The sequence below is a fragment of the Epinephelus lanceolatus genome, chromosome 4 (genome assembly GCF_041903045.1).
Source record: "Epinephelus lanceolatus isolate andai-2023 chromosome 4, ASM4190304v1, whole genome shotgun sequence".
NCBI lineage: Eukaryota > Metazoa > Chordata > Actinopteri > Perciformes > Serranidae > Epinephelus > Epinephelus lanceolatus.
The window spans coordinates 21,880,865-21,903,972 of record NC_135737.1 but is presented as its reverse complement, the minus strand read 5'-3'; the positions used below and the strand labels follow the sequence as shown (position 1 = coordinate 21,903,972).

The window sequence follows — 23,108 nt, the reverse complement described above, 5'->3', positions numbered from 1 at the left end:
CTCCATGGTTTGGCCATGGAGTTGACTTCAAATCTGGCGCACTTTCTTGGGGCCTGGGTAGGGCTGCTAATTTGTGCCATACAAACTGTTGTATCTATGGAGGTACTTGCATAGTTACAGTAATTAACACACGATTGAGGTTAGGAGATCATAGCTTTGGAAAAACAATGTTGACTTCCTTCGCAGACTCTGTTGCTCTATAATATCGTCACCCGACTTTCCTCCTTTGCCGTCTCTCCTAGTATCACTACAGGGGCTTTTTTACTTGAAACTAAACTTTAGAAAATAGAAAATCCATCCACTGAATAATGAAGCTGGCGCCAAGAGACACTTAGCTTAGCTTCACACAAAGATGAAAAACAGGGGGAACAGCTGGTCTGGGTCTGTTCGATGGTAACAACCACTTATTAAGCTCACTAATTAACATGTTGTGTCTCAGTTGTTTAATAATCCATCAAAAACTGACGTGCAAAGTAAATTTGTGGTTTTACAGGGAGGTTGTGTGCTGGACTGTTTCATGCCCAAGTGCAGTGAGCTCCTGGACTCTATCCGCAAGAAGGCAACATTTCCCAAAAAGTCAAACTATTCCTTAAAGCATGTACTTGTAAAGAATTGTGAACAATAATTCATAAAGACATTTGCAGCTCTTAAAACACGATCCCTCTGAATTATTTGTCTTTTCCAAAGTCTGTGTGTCTGACTTTTGGAATTTAACAGAATTCAAGGTGGTCTTTTTTCCACTTGCTGTAGGCAGGTTAGTGTGTGTGTATGTGTGTGTATGTGTGTGTGTTTTCAGGGAGGTACAGATGGTGGGATGTGGCAGTCTGTCTGACTGCAGTGAAGAATGTGAGATTCAGCTGTCAGCCTCTCACCCCCCAGCTCTGACCTTATGGGTCTCTGATCACCGTCTGGCTCCATCTCATTATGACAAACTCCATATTGCCTCACTCTCACAGTACTAGCCGCAACAATTACTAAACAAAAAGCCTTCCAAATATCTCCAGAAAAGCACTCGTAGCAGGGAAAAAATCCTCGTCTGCTGTTACTAATTGAGCCCCTGTTATGTCTTTACATGGTTGAGGGTCTTAGCTGTTGACCTGTTAACATACCTTGTCAGCAGATTTCATTAGTCACACGAGCGGGGCTTTTGTTCCCCTGTGGTGTGTGTGCATATGTGTGTGAGTGCAAAGGACCTTCAGATAGCCAGGAGGACCGGGGAGTTTATTTATAGGCCGAGTGTCACAGCAGCACAGGGCACACAGCAGCAAGTCATTTACATCCAATGCACCAGAGTGCGAAGGTAAGCAGCTACTATTGCTGCAACATTTGGCTTAGAGGCTCAGCTTTTTTTTCTTGCCTTTTTTTTTTTTTTTTTTTTTTTCAGTGTTTTGGGACCCTTGCCAGCAGAGGGAGCACACACACAGGGCAACACTGCTCCTCTTTTGTCATGCTCTTAAATGGCAGTGTCACATCGTCTAAGAGTTGTTTGTACTGAGCTGTGCAGAGAGCTGGAAGAGCCCTGGAGGATCCCTGACTCCTGCTGCATCTGATAAACCGATATAATGAGCCTGTATGAGGCTGCTTACAGTACAGCATGCTGCACCGTGATAAATATTACAGTTCCTCTCATCTGACCCGCCATCCCCCCACTCCCAAATGTAGATTTCATGCTCTGGTGACAGTTTCAAACTATAGGAGAAGTAAAGATGAGATTCAGAAGTGTTGCTTTCTTTTTGGGAGTATTTTCTCTCAAGGTATCTAAATTAACTAACTTACAAGAACTTGTTTGCTTCTTAACTTATCGGCCTCTCTGAATCAATGTTTTCTATTTTTCACATTTTATCTTATGTTTACCATTCATCTCATCATTTGTGAGACTTCTTATCTTAATTTCTGACGTACCATGAAGGATGGCTGGGCTCAGCCTTAGAGACAGGGCCAGTTGAGGTGGTTCAAGCATCTGATCAGGATGTCTCCTGGGTTCTGAGTTGCTCCAGGCATGTCCAACTGGTAGGAGGCCCCGGGGCAGAACCAGAACACACTGGAGGGATTACATACCTTGTCTGGCCTGGGAAAGCCTTGGGGTCCCCCAGGAGGAGCTGCAAAGCATTGCTGGGGAGAGGAACGTCTGGGGTGCTTTGTTCAGCCTGCTGCCCCCACGACCCGGCCTCGGATAAGCAGTTGAAAATGGATGGATGGATGACTTACAAGTTCATTTTCTATCTTGTAATTTTGACTAAGTTAGTCCAATTTTGATGTCTAATCTCACATTTCTAAATTACTATCTAATGATTTTGACTTTTTAATCACAATTTCGACTTACCTTGTCATAGCATTGACTTAGTAAGTCCAAATATTTGACTTTTTGTCTCATGATTTTAATTTACCATGCCATTTTTAAAATATTGCCTAACTTTGCTTGTTCCTTTTTTGGCAGGAATGGGCTTCCATACAGAAGTTTAGTAAGCTCTTTTAAATGCTCTTTTAAATGCTTTAAATGCTTTATATGATGCAGTCAGCAGTTAAGCAGGAATATCAAACACAATAAATCATAATATACTCATATATGTGTGCATATTCGCTACTTTTAATGACTTAATTCATCAGCCCATTCTCATTCCTGTCAAGTCAGTGTGATGCGTCAACATCCCGCTATGATACGTGTCTTTGTAATTTATATAATGATAATATATTTAGTTTCAGACAGCTGTGTTTGCTGAGTTCTGTCTGTTGTTTTGGGAGAAAAATGCATTTTATGGGAAAGTAATTAAAATGTAACTTGTTTTGGGGGACTGTGAAACAGTGAGATTGGGTGAGATGAGCGCCACTTAAACAACAGCACCCGACAATTCTGACATTTGCAGAAACAGAGAAAAAAAAAAGCAGACTTCTCAGTTTCCCCATCTTCAGCCACTGATTGCTCGGTACAAATAGATCTCTCATGTAATTGCCACTTGTGCTTGAGAGCCCATTTATCTATTCTGCAGCATTACGTCACAGGGCTCAAATCTTGCCTCTCCTCCGTGGCTCTGTGAGGAAGATATCAGATGTGTTTTGCATCAAAGTTATAGCAGAGGTCATGAGCTGAGGTCGAGTACCTGCAAAGAGATGCTCTGTCCTCGTGTTTTTTACAAGTACTTATAATATGTATTATATGTGGGTTTCATTTCACATTTGCAATGACCACCTTATCCAACAATGCTTATGGAAGGAGCACTGAAAACTGAATGACAGTGGAGGAAAAAGGAACATTTTTAGACTGAGCATAGTTTTTGAGAGCAGCAGCAGCAGATTGCAGTCGAGGCTCAGGGGAGTCCTCTGCTGGTCTGAAGTCATAACTGCACATCTTTCCTGGGAGGGATCAGGGCTGCAAGAGTCAGCAGAAGTGCCAGCACTGATTTTAAATTGAGTTTTAGCTTATAGCTTGGCCACAGTGCTCAAACCAGATGTCAAACATCTACTCCATAAAGATGCATCTAACAACATCCAACATCACAGAAGCTCAGGAGCAACAATAATGAAATAGAGCACTGTTCACTTCACAAGAAAAATGCATGAAAGTAGTGACAGAAAATAACAGTGCTGTGTTGGTGCCTAACATTTCAGAAAGATATCCACCACAAATTTCCCAAAAAGCTCAAACTGACATGTTCAAACTGTTGTTTTGTCTGAGCAACAATCCAAACCTAGATCACAGTCACTCATGCTGTGCAGCAAGACTTGGCTCAAACTGACTGAGCTTTATTGTAAATTCTACTAGAGGTCCCAAATTTTCCAAACACAAAGCAGACCAAATCAAAATTTGAAGAAATGTGTATAAAATTATGAAAAATACATCTAGAATATTCAACTGATCGTAAATGTGCAGCCATAAAACCAGGGAGATTTGGGTTTGAGTGTTTAACTTGGTGTAAACATCACACAGATTCAATGAAAAGACCAAACAAGCTGATACAAAATATATTTATAAGAGGATTTTTCCAATCTTAGGCTTCTTAAACAGAAGCAGAAAACTGGATGTAAAGGGGTTAATGTCTCAGGAAACAAAGGAAAACAGTAATATTTCCATTTGGGAATCTGGAGCCTTTGATTAACTGAGTTTTCTGTTTATGGTCTGTTAATTCAGCTCCAGAAGTTCTGCTCCGGCTCATTGGGTTGGGTGTTGTTTGAAAACGTTCAATATCTGTGCCAATATGATACCTGAATTTCAGTATCAGTGCCAAAACAGTAGAACCACTTAATTAATGAGTCTGTCACACACACACACACACACACACACACACACACACACAGTAAACAGTTTTGAGTACTAATGGTATACTCCCTAGTTGGGAGCCAATTTATATTACTGTATATTCATCTTACCACTTCATCCTCTTGAGGGTCGCGGGGCGGCTGGAGCCTATCCCAGCTGACATTGGGTGAGAGGCAGGGTACACCCTGGACAGGTCGCCAGACTATCGCAGGGCTGACACATAGAGACAGACAACCATTCACACTCACATTCACACCTACGGACAATTTAGAGTCATCAATTAATCTGCATGTCTTTGGACTGTGGGAGGAAGCCGGAGTGCCCGGAGAAAACCCACGCTGACACGGAGAGAGCATGCAAACTCTGCACAGAAGGGCTCCCACACCTCGGATCGAACCGGCAACCCTCTTGCTGTGAGGCAATAGTGCTAACCACCACACCACTGTGCCGCCCTATATTACTGTATATTATTATTATATTATCTTATTAAATACCCTTTAATTGTACTTGTTTTCGAAATGTGATGTTTCAATGCACCACAACTGACTTGTCTTTGTGTCACTGGTAGCCTCCGCCCAGGAACGACTGATAGAAATTAGTTTTTGGCTATATCTGAAACATATGTATGGTGTATTGCTCTTGTAAGATACACAATGAAATAAAAAAATCCTTTGTTCCTTTGTTTTCTGTGATTGTAAACTGAAAGTTTTGATGTTCATTTAACAAAACAAGATATTCAAAGATGTCATCTTGGGCTCAGGAAAACCAGGATAGACATTTTTCATCATTTTCTGACATTTTATAGAAAAATCTATTAATCACCTGACCCAGGTGGCCAAAATGACCTGACCCAGTATCGATCCAACCCTCTCAGGCCTGAAGAAATAAGTCAGGCTGCTTCCAGCTGCCCAGCTCAACTGAGACTTGACATGAATGACACCCCAGAATCAGATTAAATATACTGGCATGATTCTGGCTGCTGGCATTGTCACCACTGTGCCAAATTTGAAAAATGACCTGGCCCAAATTCGACCCAAACTCGGCATGCCACAGGAAATAAGTTGGGCTGCGTCTAGATGCCCAACTGGACTGAGACTTGAGATTAGGCCAAAAAAAACTGGTCCGATTCTTGCTCCCAACACTGCCATCACTGGGAATGGCCTAATGGATAAAATAAGCGACAATGAAATTAATAAATAATGAAAATAATAGTTAGTTGCAGACCTATACAGAACAAAACTTGGTGATAAGCACTCAGTTTGGTCAGTAATCCCTTCATCGATGACCATTTTAAAAAAGACCTCACTTTGGACTCTGGAAAACCAGGATATACATTTTTCACCATTTTCTGACATTATGTAGAAAAAAAAGATTCATCATCTAACACAGGTAGCCAAAATGACCTGGCCCAGCATTGGTCCAAACTTGGCACGCCTGAAGAAATAAGTAAGTCTGTGTCTAGTTCCCCAACTCAACTGAGACTTGGGATGAATGATGTCCCAGAATCAGGCTAAATATACTAGCACAACTCTGGCTGCCGACACTGCCATCACTGATTAATTATCAAAAATGACCTGGCCCAGCATTGGCCCAAACTCGGCATGCCAGGAAAAATAGGTTGGCCAATTCAACTGACACTTGACAAGAATGATGCCCCAGAATCGGACTAAATAAACTGGTGTGATTCTGGCTGCTGACACTGCCATCACTGAGCCATTATCAAAAATGACCTGGCCCAGTAGCGGCCCAAACTCAGTATGCCAGAAGAAATAACATGGGCTGAGTCTGATTGCCAGAGTTGACTGAGATTTGGGATGAATGACGCCCCAGATTGGGCCAACAAAAAACCCTGGCCCAATTCTGGCTCCCAACACTGCCATCACCGAGAATGGCCTTTGGGAGAAAAAAAGCGATGATGAAATTAATAGTTTGCTATACAGAACAAAACTTGGTGATAAGCGCTCAGTTTGATCAGTATTCCCTTCATCCATCCATTTAAAAAAGATGCCACCTTGGATTCTGGGAAACAAGGATTTTTCACAACTTCAAAAACATCGTCAGAACTTTAAGACAGCAGCTCAGGTGTGTGTCACAAAACAACAACAGATCAATTGTGCCTCTTCATGGCTCTGCTGTCCTGTTGCTGGAGCATCATCTGTGTTGCATCATTGAATCATGTCATGCAGGATAATATTAACATAAATAGCAAACATCTTTTTGTCCATATGTATTAGATTTTTTTTCATTATCCCTCTCAGCTTGTTATCACCTCCTTCTGAATGGAATTCATCACGACAGGACGAGTCAGAGCACCCTCTGCTGTTATTAAAAAACGTCTCCTCTGAGATTTACAATAACATCGCAGAGGCTCAGCTGTGATTTCTCATGTTTTGAACATCTTTTCATGCTTGTTTTGTCGTCTGTGAATCCTAATCCAGTTGGACTGTCTGCAGAAGAAAAAAACATTTGCCTCTCACAGAAACCGCGGGTTCATTTTCAGGATGGCGAGTCTCAGATGTATGAAAATAAAACTCCTCAAAAAACAGTTGAGTCTGTTTCAGGCTCTCTGTCATGCTGAGCTAATAAAACAGTTGTCATGTACAGTATTATGTGGAGAGCATAAAACAGATGCAATGCTGGCGTGAAGCAAATTGGCAATTAAGAATTAAATCAGAATCACGACTGTTTTCGGCCTCTGAGGAGGAAGAGGACGAGGATGGTGCAGGTTTACAACTGATAATCTTGCTGAGTCACATTACACAGCAGCCTGCAAGGATTGATGTTTATTTCTAACTAAAAATAATGTAAAAAATGCAGATTCAAACTCATGAAGAGCAGTTCTGAACAAGTGTTATTGTGCTGCACAAGCAGAATTGCATTATATCTTCCTGGGGAGGAAGAAAAAAACAAGACAAGGTCATCTTCATATTCCTTATGCTCGTCTAAATCTAATCTTCTCTGTAATGACGATAAAGAGTGATAAATGACAGAAGGCCCTTCCACACAGAGGGCTCATATCACCAAGCACGTGGCAGACATCCAGCGCCACACACACACACACACACAAACAGCCTCTGAGATTATTCACCAGCCCGGCTGTCACAGTGCTCTGCTGCGAGTCTTCCTGCTGCACAATATGAGCATGTCAGTGTGACTCCTACATTTTTAATGGAAATGCAGGAAGCAAGCAGTCAATGTCCAGAGCAAACTAATAGCTCCGATTTCACTGTGAGGATTCTTCAAACTCTTGTCACCGATAAACATTCATATTTCCAGCACATTATTTGTAAGAAAAGAAGGTAACAGGCAGAAGAATTCATTTAAAAGATATACAGGTAGAAGCTGGATTTCTTTCCAATTTATTTCACAGAGGACAGAAATGATTAATGCTTTTATTTGTTTGGCATTTTGAAATCTCCCATTTAAGTCCTCTGATGGCTCATAACTTTGCTGATATTCCCGTGTGAGCGTTACTTTCATGCTGGTCGTGATGTTTTTATGCGAGTAGGTGTCAAAGGTTTCACATGCAATGAATTAAAAGTGTCATGCCTGGCTGCTGCATTCACCACGAGACATGATTTACCGAAGAGGTCACTGAAGTAACCATGGTCTGCGTTTGCTGGTGGTTGGTGTAGGTGGATTTAAATGTCATTCATCCAAATGTCAGCGCTCACAATAATTCACAACTTTCGAAAGAAATCATCATTATTATTATTTTTTATTTATGCTTTTTCATATGAAGTGGCAGTGTGGTGACGGTGATTTGTCAGAGAAGCACTTATCAGTGAAAACCAGCTTCTCTATCAGCAAACTTAAACTAGGCCAACACTGTTTTACAGGAATGTTGGAAACACAAGAGGTGTTGCCAAACTCTTATTTGGTAAGGGAAATCCAAATTAAGGCATGACATGCAAAGAATATGACACAGCATGACCGATAAAGTCAAAGACATTTAAATGTGCTTTAGACTTTTCATGGATTCAGAGAGCCCTCCCATCACCTTATTTGCTCTGATGTCTTCTTTTTGCAGTCCTGTGTTAATGTGGTGCATCTAGAAACCTTAATTAGACTCTTAAACTCTTAATTTTACCCTTGAATTTCACATAAGGCAGCTCAAAAGATACATTTCCCTCTTTGTGTATGAGTATCACAAACTGAAAACGTTCTGTATCTGCGTGTTTGAAGTTGCTTACTGGATTCTCACTGTGCACAAAGTGAAATGTTCAAAGACAGCTCTTTGCTTAACCTGCAGCTGCACTGTCAGATGGAAACAATGTAGGTGTGTTGTTCCTCATCTTATACAATGTCCCCAAAATTCAGCCTGATATATTATATATATATATATATATATAATATACTGATATATATTTTAGCCAAGCAAGCGGCATTTTCTAGATTGAAATATTTCAGCAACTACTGAATGAATTTCCATGAAATTCTGTAAATGCATTGAGTCTCCCTCAAGATTAATTGTAATTTTCATCTAGCACCACCATCAGGTCAACATTTTATTTGTCCAACCTGTGCTTCAGGTTTAACAGCCTACTGATTAGCAAAAATTAGCATGCTAACATGCTTAGCTAAGATGGTGGGCATGGTAAATATTTTACCAGCTTAACATCGGCATGTTAGCATTGTGAGCATGTTAGCATTTAGCCTACAGCATCAGAATCAGAATCAGAATCAGAAATACTTTATTGATCCCCGAGGGGAAATTATTTATGTTACAGGTGCTCCTTGCAAGACAGGAAAGATACATGAAAATATAAGAAATTTAAACAATAGTATTAACAAATATATAGTTAAATAAACAGGAATTATTAACAAACATAAACGTAAATTATATATGTATATATATATATATATATATATATACATACATACATATATATATATTGTAAACAAAATTTACACAAACAGAATATATACAGTCAGGGTGAACGGGGTTATTGCACAAGTTAAATTAAGTTATCACAGAGCTGCAAGCATGGCTGAAGACTCTTGGAGGGACATTACACATGGACAAGAGGCTCGTGCTCGTGACAGCACAAGATGTAAACAGTTCCTTAAAGGCTCCCTAAGTCTACCTAAGCTTGAAAAGTTTTTGCCTAATACAGCAAACATCTCTTCACGATCCACTAGCTACATGTCTTCTGAATATGCTGTGGAAAAATCCGGTCTCTGTAGGCAGCCCAGGCTCCGCAAATGGCAACAAAAACATTTTGGTCCAGGCTGCGACCAAGCACACACACACACATGAACGCAGTGCCCATGTCTCACAGTCTCGCGCAAGCGTGCACAAATGAACGCAGTGCCCAGAGGGGTCCATGTCATTGGTTTGACAGCCCATTGGTTCGACATCCCATTAGTCCGACTGTTTGCGGTGCTGAACGGCTCGCGGTCATTTTAACCCACACCATGATCTTTTCCTGACACTAACCAAGTGGTTTTTGTGCCTAAACCTAACCAGACCTTAACCACAGGGCATCATGATGATTTCGGAACGGACTTCAGAACAATGAGTTTAATATGGTCGGAACAATGGGATGTCGAACCAATGGGCAGTTCCCGCCCAGAGAGGCAGTTAGAGCTAAAAGGCGAGCTAGCTCCGTTGTGTTTGATAACATTGTTGAACGTAAACAGAAGTGAAGTGTTTTTGTTGCCATTTGCAGAGCCTGGGCTGCCTACAGAGACCGGACTTTTTCACAGCATATTCAGAGGACATGTAGCTAGCGGATCGCGAGGAGATGTTTGCTGTATGTGACAAAAACTTTTCAAGCTTAGGAAGAGAGAGCCTTTAATGAAACTGCTCACAACAAGGTCTGTGGATTATCTTGAGTAACTCTAACTCTCTTGAGTTCTGAAAGAGACATTGCTGAATAGTGCCATCTAGTTCCATTATATTCAATAGAAGCAATAGTATGTCTCTGCAGACCCGGAGACTGCAGATTCAGACCCGCAATTCTGGACCCGCAGTTCTAGACCCCTTGTTTTTCGTCCCCTACTGGACGGCTGTATAACTGCAACTAAATCAGCGTCTCACCCAAACACCACTGTTTGAAAGAAGTTGGACTTTTAATGCTTTATTACAATTTACAATTTTAAAATTTTATTACACACAAATAAAAATACCAAGATTTAATTGTTGATTTATGCCTGGGTGCTGTTCTACATCATTATTGTTTGCTGGTTGTTCTGTATGGTTTGATCCAACTATTTTAGTTCTTTATTTCTTAATATTCATCAGACTGCTCTGACTAGCACGCCAAAAACTTGCACTGCATTGATCAAACCCGCTACAACATATAATAGGAAATGTCTGGTCTTGGGTGTCCTGTGCTCACTTTTGTTGTGGGAATTTGAAACAAAGGCTGTGAAATAGCCAACTGAAATGGTTTGAAATGTTTTATTGTGTGCAGTGGTTACATCACACATCAGGGACATCTGCAGAGGAAAAAAAAGAAATCAAACATATCACAAAATTGAAAACAGAAACACTTAAAAAAAATAAATACCTATCACAGTCTACACTGAAATACTGAAGAATCTGGAGCACAGCAAATACATTATTATATCGACATATTAACAATAGTGCCCCTTCCTTCCTCATCTGCCTTTCGATCCTCCACAAAACTCCTCCACTTCACTGTGGTTTCCCCTTTCTGGATTGTTATGTGCACCTTAAAAAGAGAGTCCCTAATTATTCAAAGTTAAGATTTTTCAACCGTTTTACACACATAAACAAGGTCAAAACCTAATAATAGACAAAAATACATTTCTGATCATCTGCGCTGGATGAGCTTAATTTCTATCCACAAAATCTCTAAATATATGCTATAGAGTAATATCAATGTAGTGATATAAACACACGTGATATATAATATTATGAATAATAAAGGAAAAAATATATAAAAAAATAAAGGTGTATTACATGATATACATGAATACAAAATTAACTTTTAGCATAAAGTACACTAATTGCCAATATGTAAACAGTTTCATGTTTGTATGAAAACGTAAGCCTATACACGTTTTTCTCATATCATCCACTTCATTGCTTTAATCATTTATTCATGTTTAATTTAAAGCACATGCTAAAATTATTCATCATCGCGCTTCGGTTTCATGAAACAAAACAAGCTAAACTATTACCTACTACTTTAACCCATATTTGACGTGCCTTTCAGACTATCGTGGTAAATACAGTCATATCATTTTAAACGTATCACTGTAAAACATGAAGTTCGCTCTCTATTTCATGTCAACAAAATAGTTTAAACAAATAATATGATTCACATTCGGATCGTCGTCGGCCATATTTAATAGTTGTAATAGTATGTTGGCTTCCAATGAAATAGAGGGCGCTGTCGCGAAATACAAGGTGTCCAGAACTGATCTGATCTGCAGGTCTGAATCTGCAGTCTCCAGGTCTGCAGACACACCCTCCTCCAATAGAAGACAGATTCTATGGTTGATATCTCCAACACTAGGCAACTCACACCAAAACAATCTAGACTGATAAATACCACTACAGGTAAGAGGAAGAATATGCATTTTTTTATTTGGGGGTGAACTGTCCCTTTAACTGTTAGTCTTGTTGGAAACATTATAGGAATGATTACACCTATTTCCAGTGTGTATGGAGAAGTCTGAAGAGGTGAGAACTCTTGTGAACTTGCAGTGTAAAGAACAACTTTATTGCCATATTGTATAATAAAGTTGTTTCTTTACAATTGTTGCTGGAGTTCTGACCCTGCAGTATTATTAGAAACATAAACTGAACAAAAGTTTTGTTGCTTCAACACTGATTGTCTGCACAATACACAAGTGGAGCCACCAGAGGAAGCAATGGAGCTAATAATACCAAATAATACGGAGATAAGGGATCCAGTCACAGTTACACAAGGCTGATCCAGTTCAAATTAATATGAGCAGGTTGATTAAATGTTTATTTGACATTTAAACATAAAAATCCTTTTTTGCAAGTAAGACTATGAATACTTGATGCTGCTGCTCATCTGCAACAGAAGTGCCCTTTGGAAAAATGAATGGTGGTTTATGATTCTCCGTGGGAGCAAACAGACTCCGGGCTGGGTGACACAGACAGAGCAGGGAAGACTGGGTGCATTGAGAGACAGTGTTGTTTTTGGGACTTGTTTGGCAATGAGAAAAAGTATAGAATTATAGCAGCAATCTTGCCTGGGTCCAGACCTTTGAATCCGCCCACTCATGCTCTCACATGGATTTCCTCTGGGTGTTTCCTCCCTCTGTCCAAAGCCACGCAGGTCAGGAGTGAAGACTAAAGCTGCCAACAGGTACACAAGCGTGAGTGTGGATGATTGTCTGTCAAGATGAATTAGCCCTGTGAGGGACTGCTGACCTGTTCACAATGTTTTACCTGCAGCCCAACAACCCCTAAAAATAAAGATTAAAAAAGCAGGTAGAGGACTAGTGCTTCAGGTATTGACCACTAGATGGCACAAAAGAATCAATAAATTTAAGCTCTTTGCACCAGTAATCCATCTAGTTGCTTTCTTCAGACAGTGGAAAATACAGTAGAGCAAAGTGAAATGGGGAGAAAATGGTCTCTACAAAGGATTCCAGTCATGCTATCTGGAAGTAGACTGTCAAGGCTAGATCATCAAGCTATCTGAGAGATAACAGCATCTCAGCCAACTCTAACAATGAACATATTCAGGAAGAAAGCAGGGAGTGTTTTTCCTCCTATAGATAGCAGCTCAGAGTGTCACAAATCACAGAGATACTGAAGAAATCCTCCACAGAGACATTTTTCATCTCTTCTGTGCAGTCGTAAATCACGTGGTCACTTGCAGGAAAGGACAGGTGGTGAAGTGGTCCGTAACATTTTTTGCTGAATTCATTACTAAAATCTACCTGACCTACTGAGAAATGTAGCTCATTGAATGGGGAACAGGGTAAGAGAGGCTGGAACATGCAAGCTGTGCAGTTTCATATCGCTGCTTCTTTCACACTTGAGCAATCAATTATTCACACATAGCAGTGACATTAAATTCCTCATGAGCAAGTGTCCAAGATTTACACATTTTTCACACATAAATACAGACGTAAGAGTCATATGTTTGATTTAAAAAAAAAAAAAAAACACAGTTACAGGGTTCAGACAGGGGACCCCATATCTTACTGTTCAAGCCAGTAAAATAGTTTTTAGAAACTGGTCCAAACACATCCTAAATAGATAAAAACAGTCACTTTCAAGAGTAAGTTAAGTGCACTTCAAGTATTAAGGCTCCAAGAACAAACATTCATATATCTTTTGTGCACTTCTGGAGTGTATTTTGCAGCGGGCATTTCCTAAGAGCTTAACTTGATGACTGTAAAGCAGCTCTGAATGACTGGAAGTACTTTCACCTGACAGCAAAGAGTGTACAGGACTTTATTTACAATACTGCTTCCATGCATACAAAAAATACTTACAGCACAGTGTCATTTCCTCTGAATCACAAAGTTGTTACCCCCTTGTTCCCATCATCTTGTCTTAGTCTCAGTCAGTGGTGGATTATCAGACAGTGGGCTCCTGGGCACAGATATGCAAGAGCCTCATTCTCCACCTTTCCTTCGTAGGTGTCAGACACACACACTTTATAGTTGTTTCACCTCTTTTTGTGCTGTTGTTTTGCATCTCTTTGTAGTCATAATGCATCTTTTTGTGTGCGCATGTGTTTGTTTTTGTTGTTGGTCTTTTTTGGTCGTTTTGTGTTTCTTTGTAGTTGTGTAGCCTCTTTCTGTCATTATTTTGTGTGCCTTTGCATCTCTTTGTGGTCATTTTTAATCTCTCCCTGGTCAGGTGAGGGCCAGCCCACCACCCCGTACACTTTGGGCCCCTGGGCCTGTGTCTAGTTGGCCCATTTAGTAATCCTTCCATGGTCACTGTAGAAACCCAGTAAGTATTTTATCAATATGCCCAAATGCAAAATAATTACACTCTAATTTGCAGGGCTGTAATATAAAGCGTTACCAAATTGAACACTTTGCCATACACACACACATGCATATATAACAATAATATTAGTAATAGTAATAATATTAATACAATAATACGTTTTAAGACAAAAGCAATGGTAAGAAGATGTGTCTCATGGTAACATTTAAAAGTTTCAACAGATGTACTGTAGAGCCCCTAAGGCCCTCAGGCAGACTGTTCCACAGTTCAGGGGCATAATTGACAAAGGCTGCGTCTCCGTGCCTTTGACCTCTGACCTCTGGAACAATCAAAAAGTTTGAGTCAGATAGTCACAAATATAATTTTTGACTTAAACAATATTTTCAGTGAAAACTTTTCCAAGTTGAATGTTAAAATCTGATAACAATAGGAAAAGATGTCAGGTTCCACAACATGAGAGCAATATAAATAATATAAGTCAGTGTCAGACAGTAACACTTAAAACAAATAAAACAAACAACAATGCCAAAATAACAACAGCCCCATCATATCAGCCTTTATGTGTCTGAACCATGGGCTCATGGCTTGATGGTGTTTAACTGTAAAGCTCAGTGCACACAGCGATGCAGCCACTGCTCCCTGAAAACATGTGAAGCTTTATATCATGTAATAAATCCATTATATTCCATTAAAAATACAACACATCGACCCACCTGCATTAATATTTCACCTGGTGACCCATTTATTGTGAGTCGAGCTGGGACCTCAGACTCACATTACAATGTAAAATCCCACAGCAGCTCCTGTTCTCCTGTTTAAGTGGCTGCGCAGCGCATTCCTGTGGGACCTTTACCTGTGACTCTCCATTCTGCTCTGAATTAGACTTTCTAATACATCAGGTAATGCATGGTGATTGAGCTGACATTACATTTAGATGGGACTAAGTGTATTTGAGAGTCGTTCTGAGGGGGTGTCTCCATTATTTTGATGTTTGCAGGTAAAATAGGATGTAACTTCTGCCTGTAAAATATTCAACTTAAAGCCACCGTCAACACACATGCATACATACATATCACATTTACCCATTCACACACTGGTGGCCGAGGCAACCATACATGGTGCCCCTACTAATACCATTCACACACACTCTCACACCAGTGGAACAGCCATTGGGCTATAATTTGGTGTTCAGTATCTTGCTTAAGGATACATTGACATGCAGACTGGAGGAGCCAGGGATCAAACCACTGAGCTTCCAATTAGTGGACGACCCGCTCTACCTCTGAGCCACAGCCACCCAAGCCATCCAAGTGGAGGACACCTATGCAGACATGGGGAGAACATGCTTTGTGCTGGTCTTACAGGAAAGTCATTTTAAGTTTATTGTGGTTTTTCACATTGTGTGGCTATGCGTGACTGTCATTACTATTTGTAAACACACTTGCCGGTGAAAGTGACAGTAAAAGCAAACCCTAGATTTACTCTGATTTGACATTTCGCCTTGCTATATTTGCATTTTTTTTCAGTGCTGTGTGTCTTGGATGCCTGCTGCTTATTGTCTGGCAGCTGGTTGCTACCTTTTTATGACACCCTGACATCACCTGTGTGCTGTGGGGCTACATTCCCATAAATGGGATGCATAAAACGATTGGTTGTTGGGGGCAATATAAAACAAATAAAACCTACCGTATTCTCCATTTACAGAGAATATTTGGTACTCAGCGACTTTGTGAAAGGCAAGAACATACAGGACAATAGTCAACACACATGGATGGATAACTGAACAGGCATCAGACCCAGGCCCAGGGGCCCAGAGTGTCAGGGACCCCTCTAGCCTTTACTGGCAAAATGTCATCCAAATTAACATGTACCGACCAGAAAGAGACTCAAAATGACTCCACAAAAAGACCACAAAGAGATGCAAAATAACTAGAGAGACAAAAACAACAATAAAAAGTTTCTGTGTCTTGCTCCTGTGTAGGGGAGGTGGTGGAGCCTTTTGCATATCTGTGCCCAGGGGCCCACTGTCTCATAATCTGCCTGTGCCGCCACAACGCAAAAATCTAAAACCACCTAAGCAATGATGAACTTCAGCTCTAACAGGCTTAGTACAAGACATCAGAAATAAACAACATGACTAGCCTATTATTATTTTTAATAAACTATTTTTGCCAAGATTGTTCTCACTGAACAGTATTTTTTTCTGGTTGTGGTTTGTGGATGTTACCTTCACTTGCATTCAAGAAAACTGTAATTCCTATAAGTTTTTACATGACTGATGGAACTTGAGAGAGTTTTGTACTCACATTATTTGCTATATTGAAGGCAAAACCAAGCAAAGAAACAATGCATTCTACTTTAAAAGTGAATGAACATGTTTGCCATTGTAACTGTCATAAAGAAAGTGTACACCAAGCCCCAAAAAAGTCAGAGCAATAAGCGAAAGATCACCCAAACGCATATTACAGAGCGTTTTTTGGCACACCCACTCTCACTGTCAGTGCAACATGCTGCCATTTAATGTAAATGTCTATTAAAAGAGACAAAAGTCCTTATATTAACGGTTTACCTGCCTAATAAAGGACAGATGTGTTCACTGACGAGCTGCAGTTGGGGTTTAGGTGCCAGGGGGCGTCACCGAGCAGCTCAGGCAGGTGATAAGCTCTCACAGTTTTACTGTATGAGCAGGACGACAAGGAGCGACACGCACTGAGGGAGCAGAAGTGAAGCAGGTTGGATTCAACATAGAAAGGATATAAAAGAAACCCTGAGTGTTTTTCTTTTCTTTGTTTTAACCTTCCTAAGGTTTGTAAAGTTGAAGGCGAGCGGAGCCGCCGGTGCGCTCTGCGATGTCCGCCGCTGTTTGGAGGCGGGATGGGAAGAGGAGAGGAAGCTTGACTTGCAGACGTCGCCTCGCTGGTTCGTGCAGCGGACAGTTAATTGCTACCTGAAGACAATTAAGCAGCAGAGAGAGAGATTGTTTGGTGACAAACTTCAAAGAAAGCCCCTGTGCGCTGGAGCAGCCGGTGGATGTTGCGCCATGGAGATAAAGACAAGACTTCGAGCCATGCTGATGTTACTATGGATTTTACAAGGTAAGCTAATTAATTCACTCGAGGAGCATTAAGCTGCTGCAAGTGGCAACCTGTGAGTGTAACCTGGGTCCAGTAGCAGTTTGTTAGTGTCAGGGAAAGTGATAAATATGTGTTTCAAACTACATTTATAAGGAAAAACAAGTGAGACAAGACAGTAAAGGTTTTCTTGTCATCAAATTTCCACTTTTGGACAAATTAGAAAGTCAGAAAACAACAGAAGGTGTCCTTTAACTTGTTCCTTATTTCCAAACAATCGAGTTTTAAGGGTTAACTGTGATGAATTGAGTCGGTAAAGCACAATGCAATAAAGAAAGTAATGTTTGGACTGTAGCTGTGTGACCTTTAACACTGGCTGCATTAACTTCAGATTTAAATCCTGAGTGGCTGCACAGGGGTAGATTTCTGTGGGAAGCACGGCACATGTCCTCCTCAATATTGAATGAAAGTAGAAGAGGACTTTTAATTTGAGGAAATGAAAGACATGAAACCATGAATTGAAGCAAAAATGGCACAAATTGATGCATACAAATTTGGCAGGAAATCAAGTATTTGATGCTCAGATTTTCAGACATTGACCCCTCAGTGTTGAAAGGAAGCATACGCCCATGTGTAAATGTAGTCAAATGCATCACTCAGATTCACATTATTGGCAGTAAGGAGCAGCCATCAGCCTCCTCAGACGCGGAATATGTGTCAATCTGAAAAGCCCCTCCACTCCTCCTCTCCTCCTTTTTTTCCCTCCAGCAAAATGTTGAATTCAAATGCAGGAGTGAGCACGCTGACAATTCATGAAATATGTAATTTTTATTGCTGTGGCTGCTGCTGCTTGTGGTTTTACCAGAGGTCCCCTTTTAAGCACACAGCAGAGTACTCTTCATCTTAAGAGGGCATAATGTTGTTGCATGGTTGAATGCTCTCAAGTGAATTTCAAGGAAGTCAAGTGTTGTTGCTTTCTTTTGATGCTTATTGTCCCTTGTGAGGTCGGAAATAACATAAAAGTGAGCCAGTCTACCAGAAGGAAGAGGATGTCAATTTAAAAAATTCTGGACAAGGCATCCCAGCTGTCATATTTTGGGTCACTTAATGGTCATACGGCTTCAAAGTCCTGCACCCGGTATTGGCGTTTTGTTGGTATGGCTTGCATGCATGTAGTTGGCGATGAATTCACTGACAAACTGATAAAAAATTCACATTTATAATGACACAAATTTACACCAAATGTTTGACAAAAAGAAGCATAACTATTCAAATGTTTTGCAAAGCTAAAAACATCAACAATTATTGTTGTATTTGTCTTTCGGGGCCGTAAATATTTAATTCGGAGGCAAAACTGAGAGTTACTTTACATAATCACAAACACAGAATTATTGACAAGTTGTGTTGAGTACTGAATATTTCAGTCTTCCTTGTCCACACATAATCTGCATCATTCAGAACTCAAAGAAGTCCTTTAGGCTTTTTTGACTTGGCCAATTTTGTACCTGTCATCTGTGCTGCTGCATCATTTCTTACCAGATGTTGCCTTTCCTCCAGTGTGGAAATCAGAGATTGTTCCAGCTTGTGTCTTTTATGTCAGGATTTGTTTGGTTCAAACTCAGGTTCCACTGAGGGGCAGCAGTGGAAAGACAGAAAGGGGACATTATATCCATCTTTAACCCACTTCTGAGTGCTGGAATTACTTAGAAAGTGTGTATGATGTCCTTTAACATTGCAGAGGACACCTGGTGTAAAAAATCTGTGTTGTTTGTATGAGCCTCTGCATGGAAACCAGTGTGGCGTGACATTACATCTGCTGTTCTTTGATTTGGTGCCACTGCTAAATGGAATGAAACAAATGAATGAATTCAGTCTGCGGCTCACTGGCGAGCAACTTCAGCTGCTTCCTGTTCTGATGATCGAATGGATTTCATTTAATTTGCATGATAGATTTCTTTCCACATTTCTGACAGCAGCTAAGCCTGTTCAGAAAAACACAACCAGTCCTGTCTGTCAGAACTGTCATAATTAGTGAATCAAAAAACTGCAGCACAAAACTGTGGTGCCTGTCTTCCCATGAGCAAAGCAGACCCAGCTGGTATTGATGAAACAGAGCTGCTCATTGGCTTTACATGAGAAGACCCATAGCTAATTGGCTAACTGAACGCTAAAATAAATCTGTTAATACTCAGCTGCCTGCAGGATCCTTTCATTTCTGATGATCTGACACAGATGCTGAACATTTTGTAACCACTGACAGCAATAAATTACATTCTAGTTGCACCACACAAACACATTACCGCTGCCCATCAGATAGCCCAAACTGGCCTGAGGACAGTGACAAGGTGACTCGGCTCCCAGCAGTCTGAGTGTAGAGTCAGTTAACGTGCCAGCCTCATCCCCCCTCTTGTAAAAAATGCCTTTCTCTGTGGCCCATCTATTAAAATATTGTCATGTCCTCAGCTGATTGTGTTCAGTGATGGCTGCTGTGTAATGAGACGGGAGCCACTTGGCTCTGGTGTAAGCTGATGTTTGCGAGCCAGCTATATCCCTTTTCACAGAATAACTCACAGAGCTTAGGGTAATTCTGATTATGTATCGCATGATTAACTAAACAAGAAATTGGTTGGTTGACGTCCAGTGCTGGAACAAACAGCGATTACAGCAGGGTGCTGCCATGAGAATTAACTATTAGTGCAAAGCTTCCTGTTGGCAATGCAGCTACTAGAGTCTGGCAATCAAGAGTCTCAGTCATGTAGAGATCTGGAAGATATCTGGAAGAGAATGGGTCAAAGTCAAAGACCAAAACAGTCAACACAGATGCCTTTTAGTGTGTGCGTCTAGATACCAAAGTTTGTGTGTAATACAGGGGTTTTGGAAGGAACTTTGGTTAATTAGAAAAGTAACAAAGTAGTTGACACCAAATTCTCATCACAAGGTCGACTGACTTGGTTTCATTTTCCAGAGCTTTTAGCCTTCATCAGCAGATAGTTTGTTAAGTCTTCATAGAAATGGTTTAGTTATCATTAGGGCTGCCCCTTTGATGGGTGACCAAACATTAGTTGACCAATCATACTGTAGGTCGGCAAGATTTCATTGGCCACGTAGTTGCAGAAAAAAAATACAAATGTGAACCTCTCTTAGGAGCTGTGCCTTGTCAAAATAAATCAAAACCTATAAGACTGGTCCATGTGGGAATTTAATTTGAAAGGACAGACACAGGAAGTGGTACCTACGGCTATTCCACAGGCTAGTTAATAACATGTCGGGCAGGAAATCCAAAGTGTGGGATCATTTTGAGAAGGTGAAGGACGAACCCAAGGTGATATGTAAACTCATCTTCATTGGTCGACTACAAACATGACGTATCATCTGAAACATGTTAGTAGCTACATGCCCATTAGCCACTTAGCACGATCATTACTGCTTTGCCGACAGCGTCATTAACAGGCGGCTCGCTCAGTGTGTGACGTGCACTTGTAGATAAAATATAGGCCTATATTAATGAAGGTTCATTAGTACGGTTTTGTATTTCTCTGTAATGTAGCACAGTGTTAACAATGTTACTGATACTATTCTTTCTCACACCTTCAACTCAAACCATTGTGTTGCCCCGCCCAAAATATATCATTTAATAATTAAATTAATATCGTAAACATGCGGGCAACTAGTCGACTAATGGCCCTAAAAGACAACTATTGGTCAACTAGGAAATTTCTTAGTCAGGGACAGCCCTAGTTGTTATCATGTGATCCAGATATGGAATTTTCAGACAATCCGCAAGAGAAAATGTATGTGCTTTTCCATCCATCGCTGTTATTGTATGCTAACATTGGGTGTTGGTTCATCGAGATTAGCAGTAAGTGACGGAAATTCCATTCCATTTAGGAGAAGAGAGCACACCGAGATGATGTAATCAAAAAAAAGTGTCAGTCAAACCTCAAACAAAGGGAAAAAAAAAACATGTATAGACCACTTCGAACTTAACAACATAATCATTCTAAATGGGTCTTTATGTATGTGTATGTGAATGACTGGAAGCTAACAGGAAGTAAACATGAACACCTGCTGTTGCCTAGCGATGCAATTCCAGGGAATGGTCTATAATAATGGAGAGCACACTGGACAATGGAGGCAGAGAGTTTTGACTATTGCAGCTATGTGTTCTTGGAAGATTTCCAGTACCAGCCCTGTGGGCATACATACGAGTGTTAAAAGCCTTCCAGAGATGACAAAGAGAGCTTACAGCGGCCTATGCAGTGGTGGTAGGTTATGACTGTACATCATCATTTAGCCTATTCGCTAGGGATGCAGTGATATGGCTTTTTTTCTATCAATGCCGGTAACCGATAATTACCTGCTTCTCATGGCCGATAAATGATATGAAAACTGATAATTTCACATTTTTTTATTTCAAAAGAAGTGCATTGTCTGTAGTTTATGTACATGTGAAGTTAAGATAGGCTAAGATGTAGTGAGAAAATATAATATTCCATAGCCCTGACCTCACAGTGGTGTTGGATGTAAGCCGCTGCTGCTACTTAGCTCGTGCTAACACTGGAGACAATCCTGTTGTCTTCCCTTTGGAACTGTAAAAGATGTCCACACCACAACATGTTTTTCCCTCTAGATAGTGTGCTGCAGGTGTTGTTCTTCTTCTGTTTACTGGCGGCTAAACCAGGTTTTAAGGTAGCCTACACGCACCGCCACCCACTGTGTCCAGTGTATAGACACTGCCTTTTTAAGTCAATGAAAGCAGTCTGGCTTCATATTATCGGCATTAGTTATCGGCTATAATTTTAATTATTGGAATAATGCAAAATTATATAAATGTCCCATTATCGGCCAATAATTTATCGGCCTGATATATCGTGCATCCAGCTGTACGTTCCACAACTTCTCTCCTTCATTCAAAGTTAGCATTACCACAGCTACTTGTACTCCGCACAACAGACTTATTCAGAAGCCAGAGACACTGACTTTTTCACCAAAATACTCTTAATTGTTTAGGTTTAATTTGACAGGAAAAGGTAAATTGTTAGATAATGGGGTGATGTTCCTTTAGCGAAAATCTAGAGGATCTAGATTTGGACCAACAGCCGACATTAATCCTTTCTTGTTCCTTGTGAAACATGAAAAAAGCCGACTGAAACAACCTGATCTCACAGAAATACGTGAAATGACCACGACCTCTTAACACCGCATTCCGTGGTGGCAGCATGTAATGGGTTGAAATTACGTGCTGCCACCACGAAGACAATGCCAATGTAAAGTCAATTAGGGTCCTCTCCCGTGGTGGACACACGGATTCCCTGATTCAATCACGTCACGTCAACCTCGTTTTCCTCAATGATATCTTTAACATTCCTGTATACACACAAAAACGCGGAAGTGTTCTTGATATTAAAACGGCAAATACATTCCCCTGTTATAATTTCCCACCAATAATAATAATAATGATAATAACGTGATAGTTCTAGATATTTGTTATAGCCTATTCAAATATTCAATCACAAAAACGCCGTTTCTAGAGAACTTGCTAAAATATCTGAAATGAACCATCATGCCTACTTTTTCTTAACATATTTCATCTAGGTGCAGTGTCATTACTAGTTCAGCTTTACTAGACATTTGATATACTTGGTAGATGTATCTTTTTACGACCCTGTTTTACAACAAGCCGCAAAAAAACCTACCGTCCCAAAAACGCTGTTTTTAGAGTACTATCTAAAATAACTACGATTAGCCAATAACCTTGCTTTTTTTCTTAACATAGTCCATCTAGGTGCAGTGTAATAACTACTTCGGCTTTACTAGATATTAGATTTATTCAGTAGATCTAGCTTTTTACAACCCTATT

The 23,108-nt window shown here is 40.4% G+C and overlaps 1 protein-coding gene across 1 annotated transcript in view; it reads left to right on the top strand.

Moving 5' to 3' along the window:
• Positions 1-16,904: 16,904 nt before the first annotated feature.
• Positions 16,905-23,108, top strand: part of esamb (endothelial cell adhesion molecule b) — a 66,061-nt gene continuing 59,857 nt past the window's right edge. Inside the window, exon 1 of the mRNA XM_033630926.2 lies at positions 16,905-17,272. Coding sequence (XP_033486817.1) covers positions 17,218-17,272 — 55 coding nt within the window. The 5' untranslated portion in view covers positions 16,905-17,217. The remainder of the gene's footprint in view (positions 17,273-23,108) is intronic.